Source organism: Varroa destructor, unplaced genomic scaffold (genome assembly GCF_002443255.2).
Source record: "Varroa destructor unplaced genomic scaffold, Vdes_3.0 BEIS01000001.1, whole genome shotgun sequence".
In the NCBI taxonomy this organism is placed as follows: Eukaryota; Metazoa; Arthropoda; class Arachnida; order Mesostigmata; family Varroidae; genus Varroa; species Varroa destructor.
In genome coordinates this window covers 74,703,664-74,718,819 of record NW_019211454.1, presented here as the reverse complement: position 1 = coordinate 74,718,819, position 15,156 = coordinate 74,703,664, and the positions used below count along the sequence as shown (strand labels likewise).

The following is a 15,156-nucleotide window of genomic DNA, read 5'->3' as shown; positions in this document are numbered from 1 at the left end:
AGGCTTCCATTAGATTATGCAAAATGATTGCTACTACAATAGGTTTTCTATGCTTTTTAAATAATATTTTCTTATTTGGGGCGCAGGATATTAAGTATGAAGCTAGTGATAATGTGCGTGAACTAGTAGTAAGCTTGCCCCATACGCCAAATTCTCATATAAATCATACGAAACCGATAAAGAGCGAGTTTAATGTATTTTGATCTAAGCAGAGACAATTCCGCTGAAAGAGGCGCCCTTATAGACCGAGGCGGATGGAGTCGCGTACGATGTTACACCTTCGCTGGATCCTATTCGAGGCAGCGTGAAACAGCAGAGAGCATAATATCGAGATAACACAGTGATACCGTTTTCTCTCAGCGGGTTATAATAAACAGCGTCTATGACGTGCTATGTTTCGTTAAGGTAGAAGCGTCTAGAAGTGTCTACTGCGGAGTCCACTGATCGATATTTGTGTCGTTTTGTTCATCAAGAAAGACAGTCGGTAATTAACTTGCGCGTTAAATAGAGCATGTGTCATTCTTTTTAACCAAAGTGTTCCTGTGTACCGAAGCTCTGAACTGCACAGCTGGCCCACATCTAGTAATGAGCAATAGAAGCCAGGCTTTTTCTTCGCGGTCTATTTAAAAAATACTCTATGCCCTGTTATCCACACAAGCTGCAAATCTAACGGTATGACAAAAAGTATCTAAGTGAAGTAAAGTATCTAAATAAGAACATATTAAAAAGTTGCCAAAGATAATTATGGTTCGAAGATAGTATACATATAGTACATAATTTTGTGATTCGAAAATACGGGATAGCGGATGCAGCTCTTGACTAGTTGTGTGTCATGTGTGCCCTATCCAGATAATAGACATTAGTAAAAATAAATATAAAAAATAACCATATGTATACATATATATATATACGCTTCTCGTTTGTCGAATCTCCGAATGTGAAAACCTAAGCATCCACCATTTGTCTTTAATAAGTCGATTCCAATATAGAAAGTCTGAGGAAGGAAAAAAGACAGAAACAGTTGACACATTAGAAATGGAACAATTTCGGTTTCAAAGCTTGCAATCACTATAACATGACCGCGTATTAAGAATGTACGAACGATGCTCCTATTTGATGGACATTGTTATTAGCACCGATTCCCCGACGGAGACGAGACATTTTTGATAACCAGCAATGAACGCAGTCTTATCGTTGAGTGTGAATTGTAAAGGTCGTTTTTGCCTTGTTCTTAGTTATAGAAATGAAATAAGAATCGTAAGATATCCCTGCTTGGCCTGCGCAGGTCTAACTTATGTAGCGAGAAGAGTTCGAATACATGGGCGTCTAAAAAAAAAGGGTAAATCTTTATTCCACTTTACCAACTACGATTTTATGGAGCTAACCGGTTTGAGGAAGATTTTTTACCATACTAAATAAATATAAAAAATAACTAAAGACAACAACATGCTGGAGGGTTTTATACAGCCTATACTAGATGAATTGAATACCCAGCCACGACAAAACATTGCTTCATGTCACTAATGGCCGTAGTTATTCAAAGGACATTTGGCGAAAGCCCTCACTAGCGGCTACGATTTCGTCGTAGCCTAAAGTCTTTTCTATTTAAATTTTCTCAAAAATGACAGAGTGAATACCGTAAGGTGACCTTTTTCAAGAGCCAAAAAAGGCTCCGGCCGCAAATTGGTGCACAGGATGACTACTTCTTCAGTGTTCATTGGAAATACTGAGGATACATTTATTGTAAGATGTTTTTGGGCAATGACACGCTATTGATTCGAAAGGATATATAAATACAAATTTCAAACTCTAGCGTGCCCTGTTTTGATCGTATGAGGAACTTTCAGAGCAATCACCTAAATGACCATATGTTTAGCACAGACGGAAATAGGCCTTAATGCTGTACGTATTCGGCGCAGTCATATAGCTTCTATCCGTTTATAATCTAACTAATAAATTTCTTTATTAATGAGAAGTAGAAAGAGGTAGTGCCGGGGACTTAGAAGCAAAGCGTTATAAGTTGTTATATCGATGCAACATGCAAATATTTTAAGGATATATGTTGTTATCATAGAAAAAAAAAGGGGTTAACATGAGAGGCCTACTTTTAAAATAGATATATATATTAATTTTAAAACGTAAAGTCAGAGATGTCTTTTCGCCTAGGGGCGTTTCATGGGTAGCAATGGGTTCCGCAGCGATTTGATCACTTTAGTTCTTAATATCGCATTATATAATTTTAGCGTAATTTATAACTGCTCCATGTCTCCTGCTTAAAAAAAAACTTGAATAAAGCGCATTCGGTAAACTTCATAGGCGAGTTGCCAGAGACGATCATTTGCTATAAATATCATCCTGGCCCCTGTAACTCCTGATATTATCGTGGGTATAATCAGATTCATTTCGGTCTGATAAGCTTACCACTTCTTGTTTACAGCTCACAGTTCGTTAAGCGCTCCTTTGATGCTGCTTATCATTAATACCTAATTCATCGCATAAAATCAGCAATAGAAACTCTCTAAGAGCCTTAGCAAGCATTAAGCCAATCCTGTAAAGCATGAAGTGAATCTGTGCTATAGAAAAGGCTTCTGACGCTGGCCAATACGTAAAATTACCCATACTGACTCGTAATCGCTTGTCGATCAACGGTATTCAAAATATCCATTAATTCTAACCGATAGTCGATATTAGAGTAAAGGAGTATTTCATAATCTGTCTAATTGGATCCTCACTGTGACACAACAGGTGTTCCCCAATAGTGCATGTGCCGAATCATTTATGGTCGAATGGTCTGGTACTTTCGCTCACTTTCTAGGCTATGCTCCGTTTGTTTTCAAACTATCGGTAAACAGACCAGCCCTATCTTTAGAACAGTAATTGGATTAATCGTAGTGCTCCTGTCTGTCTCCTTGTCCAGCAGTTTGAAGCCACATGAACTTGATCTCCTGAGTTTGCGACAAACAATGCTGATGGGATTGGGGAAGACATCTCTGCCTGAGAAATGCCCCCTTACTATCTAAAGCTCATACCTCGCTAAATATATATATATATATATATATATATATATATATATATTTATCTATACAGCTGTACGTTTTACCTAAAATCACTAACTCATCAAGTTTTACATTAAAAATCACTCATTTTCCGGAATCATGTTTATCAAGACAGATACATGCTGTTTAACATAGTATGTCACTTTACAGGTAGTAATGTCCTCGTCGTCAGGAAATAGGCTCAAGCGTCTGTTAGTTTTTAACTGCGCGGAGCTCGTTCAGGTGGTCAATGACGGTCAACTGTACTTAGCGGGAACCGATATGTCCACAATGTGTGTGCTTAGGCCTAAACATAAAGGGGACTCGCTCGCTCTGGCGACCGATGCGTAAGTATTTGACTCTACAGTTTCATTAGCAGAATACTAAAATGGTTGAAACACAGTAATTTAATTACTTTATAATTTCAGGGGTCATGATAATTCAAACGTTATAGGTACAAGGCACATTCGATGGGGAGATCGAATTTGAATTCCTAGTCTCTGTCTTTATTTGTCTTTTGGACAATCGATACGATTGAAGTATGAAACACGGCAATTTTTAGTACATTATTAATTCATTTTGTGCAGGTACATGTAACACTGCAGTCAGCCCACGCGTGCTTATGTGCATATGCTAATAAATCACCAAGCACACAAGGACATAAAATATAGCATAATCTATTCGACTCAGTAGACGTCACTGTTGTTAAAGTCAGCTGAACAAGAAAACGTGACAGACACCTTCAATTTATAATTGCGTCACGATTAATTTTTCAATATTTTATTGATTGAAAGGCCCATAGAGGTGATTTGTGAATTTTTGAAAATGCCAGCAGCGATTTGGATTTTTTTTTTTTTTTATATGTGATGGCTGTTAGCTGTGGCGACGGAGCTCAGTCTATGCAGTGCCATCATTGCAAAGCAGGTGCCTCGAAGTAACAAGTCTAGTGCCACCTTAATTTATAGACGATAGAAATTCGGACTCCAATGTTTAGGTTATACCAATATGTAGTTTGAACGGTTGAAATAAAGGTGCTTTTATGAGGATGATAATTATAGTTCACTTTTTTTTAGAACTATGGAAGGCTGGAAATCAAGCATATTGTAAAAATAATGAAACTTTTATGTTTGTCGTAATAGGATTGTACGATTCACTTTCAGAGATGGTAACATACTCGATATAGGCTCTACCGAAGAGTTAACCAATAAATACAAGGCTTCCGAGTTCGAAACGGTAATAGATGCAGAGAAGGGTGCTCTAATGCCAGGTGCGTAATAAGGTGCTCCTTTTTCAATTACACGTATCCTATAATAAGTGGATGGACTGTAGTGGGGTAGCGGGCAGCTTGTAGCCATGCATGGTCGCGTAAGCTATCTTTACGGCAAATTTTCAGGATTCGTTGACGGCCACACTCATCCGATTTGGAGCGGCGATCGAGTTCATGAATTCGCTCTGAAGCTGAGTGGTGCTTCTTATATGGAAATTCATCAAAATAAGGGTGGAATTCATTACACCGTTGAATGTACAAGGGCTGAAAGTGATAGCAAGCTGAAACAGCTTTTAACAGATAGACTACGTCTCATGGCTCGTTCTGGGACAACGGCAGCTGAATGCAAGACAGGGTACGCTCCTACATATTGAATAGATACCGGTTCCCCCATTCTATTACGTTAGTCTTTAACATTTTCCACTCACCATATTGAATCAACGTATCAATACGCCTGCAAAACCTTAATCGAAACATTATAAGGGATAAAATATGATCAGAAGAACCTCATAGGAAGATTACCAAGAGATATTCTCCTTCGTCGCTAAATATAGAGTTTCCCCAAAAAGACACTCAAGCAAATGATAGATCCGCATAAAGTTTGAATGAATACATGAAAAGCCTTACTATTTTTTTACTCTGACGCACTAGATTTGTGCTTAGTTTTGAATCATGTACCTTATTCAAGCCTGTAAGAGGTTCCTATGTGTTAATTTTAAGGTGCTTAATTAACATACAACGTCTATATTAGATGTATATTCGCTATAATAATTATTTGCAATTTCCGAATATTACTTCTGAGAAGTAAAATTGGTTAAAGTAATAAATTCGTATCATTGCGGTGAGTAGATACTACCTACTAAATACTATGGATAAATCACCCTGATCCGCAGGATAACCTTCGATCGAGAGAGAGTTAATGTATCCAGCAGATACGGTTCAATATAATATGATCAAGAGAGAAGATCAGCATCAAGATTTGGTCAAGGCCGGATCTCAGTTGATATTTGCGCACGCCCTAACCTGTTTCTGCGCGTTAGTAAAGTGAGATTAGATAACCTTTCAGACACATTAGAAGCTTCAATTAGATAATTCTTCATAGAGCATTCGTGCTGTCCCTGTGTATCACCCGATTCACAGCTATGGTCTATGGCTGGAGGATGAATTGCGGCTACTCCGTATACTGAATGAAGTTCGCAACCAGGACGACATCATCGATATGTCGCTCACGTACCTAGGAGCCCATGCTGTACCCAGGTATGTTGTCCTTATTACATTGAAGTGTGCGTTTATGGAACTGCTACGCTAGAGAGTAGATAGGACATGTCGGTTATTGTCGAAATATCCTCGAAGGTATCGTTTCAGATGATTATCGCCATAGGCAAGTAGACCTTGCACTATCTGGATATAGTGCTTAAGAACTAGTGTAATCAATGGTGACAGTAAACATCTAAAAATATATAATGCTTAAGACTTTAAATTACTTTATAGGTTCATAGGTATACATTATTCTATTTTTAAATTGTAACTAACAGTGGCTAGATACTTGAATAATCTATATTATCATTATTTATCTAACTTAATCCTTTATATAAAAAAATCCAACTCGATTTTTGTCGAGTTTTTTTTTATACAATTTCAGAGACTTTAATGGAACTTCGGATCTATTTGCACACAAGATTGCGACGGAGGACCTTCTGCAGCTAAATCAACAAGGTTTGAATGGACACAAGAAATAAAACACGAAAATTTAGAAGGTATCGATCAGCTATTACCGGCGTGTACAGAAATACGCAATTTGCACCACCTGCTCAAGATCTTCAGAGGGACTGCCGAGGCAGTACATCTAAAACATGAACTTACCCCCATTTGTATATTCGAAAAGAGAACTGTGCCCTATTTATTTTGTTTCCACTGTGTTTGTATTGATATCAGGCATACTACAACAACATAACGTCTTTAGTTTTCTTTTTTTTTTTTTGCTTATTAATGATATTTATGCCTTTGAATCCGACGAGCGAGTGCAATATGTTTGATTAGAAAGTTAATAATCTACTGATGAATATCTGTGTATTTAACTTATGCGTACTCAAGAACGTATTAAGTATACTGGCGTATCCATCGCTGTTACTATGTAGTGATGATCTCTTAAATTAATTGAAGTTTTTTTTGGAAACAACGCACAAAAGTACATTTATTAAATAGTTTGATAATAAGGTATTCTTATAGCTTGTCAAGCTGTTCGCTTTTTTCAGTGCTAGTTTTTCCTTTGGCATAATTAATAATGCAAAAATACCTCTGTTACGGTCGATATCAAATTTTAGTGGCCTTTGATAATGTGGACGTCTTCTGTGAGAAAAACGTATTCGAAACGGAATCATCACGGGTTATATTAGAAAGCGCTAAGAAGCTTGGCTACCGACTAAACTTCCATGCAGAAGAGCTGTCATGCATCAACGGCGTTGAAGTATGGATCTCACCCAGTTTCAGTAATGATTTACCAGTGACTTCTTTATTTTGCGTTTTTATTCGAGTATGGACTCGACGATCTAGTGAAGATGCTTTACGAAGTGTAATCGTTAGAAATAGAATATTAAATCTGATATTTCCTTATAGCGCTAATACGATTCCTCAAGGTGACTCATGGTGTAAAAATGCGCGAGTTCTTAAGGGTTTCTATCGTACGAATTGCCTACTAAACAGTCAAACTTACAATCTGCATCGTCGTTCGTCGTGATCATCTATATGGTTGCAGATGGGCTGTTCTTTAGGGGCACGAGCAATGTCTCATCTGGAATGCATCTCAGACGAAGGCATTAAGCAAATGGCGATCACTCATGCAGCTGGCGTCATTTTACCTACGACCGCGCACGTTCTTCGCATCTCTCCCCCACCACTGCGAGATATGATTGAGGGAGGGGTAATCGTGGCTCTTGGGTCTGATTTTAACCCAAATGCTTTCTGTTACGCCATGGTACTAGTTTGTTATTTTCACCCTATTATACGGCTAATTTCACCTAACAATAACGTTTGCGCACAATTATACGTTTACGTGTATCACAAAAATGGCTGTCTGATACTTAAGAGCAAATAGTTTCTTTCTAGAAGCCTATTTCACAGTACAGATTTGCTTATAAACTTTTCTATTCTTGAGTAAATAAACGTTTTCCCTAGTATATTTCTAATAACTTCTATTTTTTTTTTTTTTCTTTGCGCGCAGCCTACTGTAATGCATTTGGCCTGCGTCCAGTGTAAAATGAGTTTAACAGAAGCCTTTGTTGCGGCGACCCTCAACGCAGCGTACTCTATCGGAAGATCCCACAGGTAGCAACGACCAAACTAGTTTTAATCTCCCATATGATGCAGGAGTTTTCACTACATTACCATTAAATATAAGGAACTACTTTAAATTTCCTGCAACATGTGAGTGAGAAAAACATTTACGGAAACATTTTTATAGGACTTGTGCGTGTATAGGACTAAAAACGTCAGCTCGAAAGATCTCAACTCTGTAAAAACGGCGCCCGAGCCGCGTTTTCAAAAAAGAAAAAGTCTTTAATTCGAATGCTGGAATCTATTGCGTTGCATGTATGTCTCAGGGGTCTATGTTATCCTCCGCTTTGTCAAAGAATATCTTAATGCACAAATGAGCGGAGTAGTTGATTCAGGTGAGGAAATTTCGGCAATGAAAATGAAAAATCACAAATCGCAGTGGCCGAATATCATTATCAGACCTACCTACAAACTCTTTGAGTCCATTGGAGACGCGGCACTATATATAAAATTTCTAGGCCTGGAAAAGTGGCATAGATTACTAAAAAATAAACTAATCATTCTTACCAGCTTATTCAACTTTTGAACTAATTACTTGACAGTCTTGTGCACGTATTACGATTGCAGACGAACTTTCAGAGGTCAAAAAATTCTTAAGAGAATCGAGACTTGATACATCCTTGTTTAACAACAATATGGCCATCGTGCGAATTTATTATATGTAGATTACGAACATATTTATTTGTATGACATGTACATGTATATATGACATGAACAGGCTGTATCAGAGATAAAGCGCGATGAACTAGAAACTAGCTTGTTATCAAATAGAAATATAAAAAAAAATGAGGTACAAGTTGTTTGAGGTACAAAGTTTTGACTCGAACGATAAGGAAGATAATAGATATTGTTGATGTCTATAAATGATGTGTCGTAGATATGACACAAGAATATAGTCATACCTGCGTCATCGTGGTACACCTGTAAAGATAAATAATTTATTCGAAATATCCTATTTTACAGCCATGCAGATTGTACACATTTAAACAGGCAATGGGAAATAAACACGTTCAATTTCTTTGTTTCAGGTATGGTTCATTAGAAATAGGCAAAGAGGCAAACTTGGTGCTCATTAAGGAGTCAACATGGGAGCATATCATCTATCAACTAGGATGCCATGCTGATCTAATTCGTTATGTCTTTTATAAAGGGCGTATACTAGTCTAGTAGCTTAGCATACTAGGCCGTTTTAGATCTGGACATGTGGTCAAAAAAAAAATAAAGCTTAAGTAATACATAGTCCCACAAGTGTTTTACTTTATTTAGTTTCTAGCTCTTCAGGATAAAGCCCATCCAATGTGGGTTGTAGGTTGTACTCGGGCCTCTAGATCTTTATTCTACCGACCTCTTAGACAGTAAGTGCGTCTTCGTCAAACCAATAGGATAAAGTCCATCCACCGATAAAGATATCCTCCAGCTGAGTCATATCAGTCAAGATTAGTCTATCTTTCCTGTCATGAACCACAAAGCGGACACTTGATTTATTTGAAGAAACGCGCACCTACTGGCCAGAGCGCTAGACCGCGACATGAACCTAAAACGTTCCACATTATAGAAAAAATTAAATATATGTTAGTAATTTTTTTTTCTCAAATTATGAACCTTATACAAAGTTGTGAAAGTTAATAACGAAGTTTTAGCCCCGCAAGGCAGATTATTCCAAAAATCGATTCGGGATCTGAGCGAAAACGACGCTCGCGACGAGCCAGGAGCATCTGGCAAACTTTAATAAAATGCTTTACCTCTCTCCAGCGCTATGAGATCGTTACCACACGGCTGGCTGCCAGCACAGAACGAACTAAGCGACAACGGCGACATAGTTGGTGGGCCTAACGACGTTCAATTCCGTGATCACGTTTTGCAGTCTGATGGACAATTTTAAAGAAAGATTGTTTGCCCACTGATACAAATAGATTGGACCTTGTCGCTAAACATCACAAGCCATCCGCTCAGCCATATACTTTCACATCATATACGTATACTTTTACAGGCATTAAATGAAAAGCCAGTCATGCATACATAGTTTGAGAGCGCAAAATTGCCATTGTTGTACATTAGCAACTTCCAACTATAATAAAAAAAAAAAAAAAAAAGCAAAAAAAAAACTTATACAGCTATTTTATCGTATTCATTAGGTAGCGATATGGACATTTCCCAACTGCGCCACTGTAGTCAACTTTGCGCACTAAGTGTTATCGTTGTAACACCTTTGTAACGTCTAACGACGACGCTTTAATATGATTAATAATTTATAATAATAATAATAATAATATGATAATAAAGTGATTTTGAAGAAACGTAAAAATCGAAGTTATCAAGCCTCGGTTGGTCCAATGTCAATGTTTCATAAGGTTATAAGATCGATACTGTGTATTACTGTTCCATACACGAATCGTTTCGTATACCGAATAGTAATAAACAAACCTCGAGTAAAAATTTCAGCTAAATCTAAAATGGGCATTTAGATAAATAGTACACTCTACATCAGTTGGTTAAGTAAAAATATTTGACGCAAAATCAGCCTACTATAGCATGTTGCTATGTAAAAAATCAGAAAAATATTTTTACCAGGCCAAAAAGACGAGTAGGCCTAAACGTATATCAGTATGAACAACGTTTAACATCGGACTGGCACTGACTGATCGCTCATCTTGAATTCTAGATAAATTCATTGCCAGTTTATCTAATGAAACGATGTAAGTCGAACGAACGCTTGCCTACTACTAAATACGGTTTGGTAGCAACGTGTACCAATACAACACTTTATCATAATGAATAAAATATCTTACTTTAATAAAAAGATAATGCAATCCCAAGGCAAACTACTTCAACAAGACAGTGATTTTTTGGAGCTGATTTAATTTTGAAATCATATCAATAGTCTCAAGGCAGTGAGGAGAAATATTGATTCCCTTCGTACAGATGAGTCTAATCCATAGATATAGAAACATGGCGTTGTATCTTTAGCTATTTAATTTAATACGAGCCCAGGTACGTTGGCATCGTGCTACAGCGTTTCAAAAAATATTGTCTTTCAAACGTTTACATATTACAACAGTTCAAAGCTTTGGTCTTGTTTTGATGGGATAAGTTTTCGAGCCAATTATTAACACTAATTATATAACCATATATAGATATAGGTAGATCTTCATAAAATCCTAGTTTCTTAATGACAGGGTATGGAAATTCTTCAAACGTTTTAGTCTATAATTTTCTGAAACGTTTCGAATACTCGTCAAGCAGAGGTTGACGCAATGTTGACCACATGTGGAAAAAGAACAGCCGAGACGATTTCTGTTCTGTGCTAAAGAACGTTCGCTTTTCAAGAAAAAATTCTTTCAAATATTTCGCAGGAAAAAACAAGGTCCGAAACTATTAAAACGAAAGATCAAATAGCATATTCTGCTTTTTTTTTTTTTTTTTTTTTATTTACATATACCAGCACACGCTAGCAAATCAGTCATTTCGTGTAGCATTAACTTCTTATCGTTTCTATTTTTTTTTTTTAAATAATTTTTTGTTCATTGTTAAACGGACGTGATGTAGATAGTACACAGTTTTTAAACATTACTTAGTGGAAATTTCGCAATGACAGACAGTGTAATAAGTTTCTGTAATATATATCTAACTTAATCTTTTTCAGTTTCATTCTAAGTTATTTCGCGTCATCTACTTTTGGAATTAATATGCCATGAAAGAAAACTACTTGATCCTTTTACCTGTCTCCGTCCTTGTATTGTAACTAGATATAGCAAGTATTCGTTTCTGAAAATATCCTAGACTAGACCAATTGTGAATCAACTTATTACGCGTGCAATAATAACGTATATATTATAAAGAGAGTCGCAAAAGAGAATCGTCGACTGACTCCTATATATATATATATATATATATATATATCGAAACGGATCTATTCAAATTCCCATTTTTGACTTCGTTTAATCTAGCACTAGGTCTACATCCGGGGGTTTGGTGCGGCAGAATTTAGCGCTTTAATCCCATAGTACTCATATTCGCCCATGTGAGCCGGGTATTAGGTATCAAATTAAGGTAGTGGCTAGTGATTTATTAATAAAAATTCATTTAAATTTACAGAAATAACATAGGTCAAGACCAGATACATTCATTTTTAAGAGATCAGCGACTAATAGAAGAAAGTCTACAATTTTCATGCCATATAGGAAGAATGAGAAGACGTAAATTAGTTTTAAACCCTGCATATGTTACTGATATACAAAGGAGACCAGCGACAAAATGAACACTCGACGAAGTAAACACTGAGCGTCTTTTTTATTGCGAAAGTATTAAAAAAGCGTTTTTTTTTTTTTTTTTTTTTTTTATAGCAAACACTGCAATTTTAGTCTGCTATTTCGAAATACGCAATTCTTATTTAAGGACGTATCGCTAGATTACAAATCGGAAGTTTTTTCTCCTAGTATTATTCAAAATATGACTAGGACTATCGCATATTGGATGAACACGTCATGCTTAAAGTCTCGACATGTTAAACTTCACAGGATAACCAAGGACCCATTGGCGGATGGGCGATAGTTCAAATCCTAACAATAGATAAGCAGTTTGCTCACTTGTCTATTGTTAGTATAAAGAAATGGATTTGAAGATTGTAGCTCGATAACGTCTTCTTATGTAGGTCAACGAGCGCGGTGTCTTCTTCTTAAGCAGTAAAAAATATCTTCAAGAAGCTCTTATGCGTTCTTCATCTTTTTGCACGCACACACAACATAGATCTCCTATCTATCTGCATCAGCTTTTACTGAATTAGCCTCTCTACTGGTACATTCGTACCGTCATGCTGTTATGCTTCGCATAGCGTTCTTTTAGCACTCGACGGACATCTCAATTGGACTCACCCACGCATGAGATCGTGCTGCTGTTGTTGGTGCCTGCGCCGGCATTTATCCTTTTTCTCTTCGATCCGCGACCTCGACCAAATTGGCCGCGCGCACACGCGTGCTCAACGATCATGGATAGTCATTTGTAGTAGGAACACCGCAGTAGTGAGTGCTAACGTACCGCTGTCGCGACCCAGTAGCAACAGAAACGTAAAAAATCCAAACACGATCTTTTGCTCTGCCGTTGTACCTCACGTGAGACGTGTTCGAGGATTCCACAAATATTGGTAATTGACTGACTAAGGACGAATAGGATCCAGTGACCTTGCAAAAAGAAGCGGAAGAAGTTGATCTTGAGGGGACCAAGGACGCGACGGTCAAAAGAATAAAAGTCGATTTTAAACGGAAAAAATGCAAGAGGCGAAGTTTACGCCGGTAGACTCGAAAATGATCATCGATAGAGGAAACACAAATCGTGCATCAACCGTAGGTTTGAGCAAAGAAGAAGTGATAAAGTTTGCTAATGACCCGTTCTGGGTAACGTTGAGATGTTTTCTGTTTGTGCTTTTCTGGATTTTCTGGGTTGCCATGCTGAATGGTGCCATAGTTATTATTGTATTTACACCGAAATGCTGTAAGCCAAAGGAGCTTTATTGGTAAGTGTGACAAACGCGCCGCCTAAGAAATCCGGTTAAAGCTTGAACGTGCTTTATTATATATGGGTAATATATATATATATATACATATACACACACACCACGATGACACATATAAGGCATCTGACATATAAGGCGAAATTTTAAATATTTTTGACCTCGTGCAGTTACGAGGCTGTGCACACATAAAAATGATCTGTATTTTGTTGCGATTGTACAGGATGCTTGCTGTAAGATAGCCCATACTATTTGCTAACTATCGTTAAAACCACAGACGTAGTCGGTAACTCTAACTCAGTACGATATTTATCAATTATAATTGTACATGTTTATCCGGCATTCAGATCACCTTGTAGCGACATATTTTATGGATAAATTGTACAATTGATCTATTGAATTCGTATAGCAATTTTCATGTGACAACTCTGCTAGCACGCCGTCCAACGGATATAATTACTGCCAACTGCAAATTATATAAATATAATGACATCTCAGCCGTTTTGGAAAGATCTCTCAAATACGTTTGTTAAAAACTTAACCGTAAATGCTCTTCAGAAGTAAAATGTCGTCATAATTTTGGTACAATCTAAATCGTTTGTCAGCTTCAATCTATATGAAGATACGATTGGATCTTTTTCTCTAGGCGATCTTAACTGTGAACGATGAGAGTGTTAGAGAAATAAATACGATACCAATTTATGAAGCAATACATATTTACAACTCAATATGTAAGAATACAATGAATGACTGTGAAGCCTTGGTTTTTGCCGGAAAAAGTTAGACCAGTCTGCTTTATTTTATGGGTGGACGGCGATGTCGGCGAAGTTGCTCGCACAACTGAGTTATTGCAAGTTGCCCTCGGTGCTGCTGTTCGACGGGAAGAGGCTCAAGCGATGAGCTGTAGAGCACTAGCAGCTCACTGAACGAGCTGAATATCAAGCTCAGGTTGCGTGTTCGGAGCAAACGTCCGAAGAACCGGTAAATCGTCTTTCTTTTTCGGACCACAGCGCCTGGAATCGGTCCCCGCGTAGTGAGTAATTGCGAGTGGTCCAGACTTATATGCCGTGTAAGCGTGACACCCGCTTCCAGAATCGCACCCAATAAAGAGGCAGTACAGGTCTTCTGTTCTGGGATGAAGCATATCAATGCAAGATGTTCAGTGCATAGGAGTGCTGGCAAATGAACAAGCCTTGGATGTGTTACGTCTGAAGCCAGAGAGCCGTGCTGCACACTCGCAAATTTGTATCCCTGCGGCTAATCATATCATCGCCAGTGCATCGATCACGGTCGATCAATGAACTAGTCGTAAGTTGGCGACTGTAATACTGTCTTGCGGGAAGAATAAGGGGTCAATAGGTCTATCAACCCAAGCGTATTATGTCGGATTCGTAAAAGGGAGTGAGTCGTAATCAATTCTACCGAAGTACGCCAAAGGCTAGGTTTTGGCGTTGCCAACCTTATCGAGGCCCCAAACGTTAGCAGAACCGTACGCGGACTGACTGCGTGTTAGTCTATGGACAGATGGGGTTGGGTGGGCTAGATCATGTCAGTTCATATGCGGCTGTGCGTATACCGACTTGCGGGGAATAGCCAATAAAGTGCGTCCCTCTCTACTCCATTGGCCAGGAATCCGCGTATACCCACCCCACTGGAACAGCCGTTTTCTCTACGGACATTACCACGACAACAAGGTGTATTTTGGACCGTTAGTAAGTATGGGTACTTGGGCCTGTGTCCGTGGATTCGTACAATGCACCTTCAATCGCGTGGAAGGCTGCTTATTAAACCACCGGTTTGTTCTGGGTACGTAGACCTATTGTCACGAGCTCGTACAGGGCACCTTCAATCGGTACCTGTGCTGCTTGCTAATCGACTAAGTAGTGCACGAAGAAATCACAGACAAGTCTGGGCAGCAACGTAAAATTCTTAGGTGATAAACGATAACGGGCGCGGGATAAGGACATACCACGGAACAAGTGTGGCCGACCTGTACTGAAAGAAACATACTATAT

General features: G+C 38.1%; 2 protein-coding genes across 7 annotated transcripts in view; both read left to right on the top strand.

Annotated features, from left to right (window-relative positions):
• Positions 1–318: 318 nt before the first annotated feature.
• Positions 319–8,877, top strand: LOC111242946 (putative imidazolonepropionase). 3 transcript variants are annotated; one of them, XM_022787907.2, is made up of 10 exons: positions 319–480; positions 3,207–3,382; positions 4,196–4,302; positions 4,429–4,657; positions 5,443–5,559; positions 5,945–6,018; positions 6,627–6,769; positions 7,058–7,276; positions 7,523–7,626; positions 8,664–8,877. In XM_022787907.2, exons 2-10 carry the CDS (start codon positions 3,213–3,215, stop codon positions 8,800–8,802), a joined length of 1,302 nt encoding a protein of 433 aa, XP_022643642.1. In that variant the 5' UTR covers positions 319–480; positions 3,207–3,212; the 3' UTR covers positions 8,803–8,877. The 3 variants fall into 3 exon arrangements, with proteins under 3 accessions (XP_022643642.1, XP_022643641.1, XP_022643640.1); XM_022787906.2 differs by having other exon boundaries at positions 320–484; XM_022787905.2 differs by having other exon boundaries at positions 320–672.
• Positions 8,878–12,480: 3,603 nt separating this feature from the next.
• LOC111255585 (amino acid transporter heavy chain SLC3A2-like) overlaps positions 12,481–15,156 on the top strand; it is a 7,038-nt gene continuing 4,362 nt past the window's right edge. Inside the window, exons 1-3 of one of the 4 annotated variants that reach the window (XM_086988275.1) lie at positions 13,004–13,144; positions 13,970–14,449; positions 14,771–14,947. In XM_086988275.1, the coding sequence (XP_086844401.1) occupies positions 14,895–14,947 (53 nt within the window). In that variant the 5' untranslated portion in view covers positions 13,004–13,144; positions 13,970–14,449; positions 14,771–14,894. Of the gene's footprint in view, positions 13,145–13,969; positions 14,948–15,156 lie in introns of all 4 variants that reach the window. The other 3 variants (XM_022817699.2, XM_022817701.2, XM_022817700.2) reach the window with 3 other exon arrangements.

Coding starts and splice junctions, on each gene's coding strand:
- LOC111242946 (XM_022787907.2), top strand. CDS start 3,213: ATGTCCTCGTCGTCAGGAAATAGGCTCAAGCGTCTGTTAGTTTTTAAC. Junction 4,303..4,428: donor GAAGGGTGCTCTAATGCCAG/GTGCGTAATAAG, acceptor GCAAATTTTCAG/GATTCGTTGACGGCCACACT. Junction 5,560..5,944: donor GGAGCCCATGCTGTACCCAG/GTATGTTGTCCT, acceptor ATACAATTTCAG/AGACTTTAATGGAACTTCGG.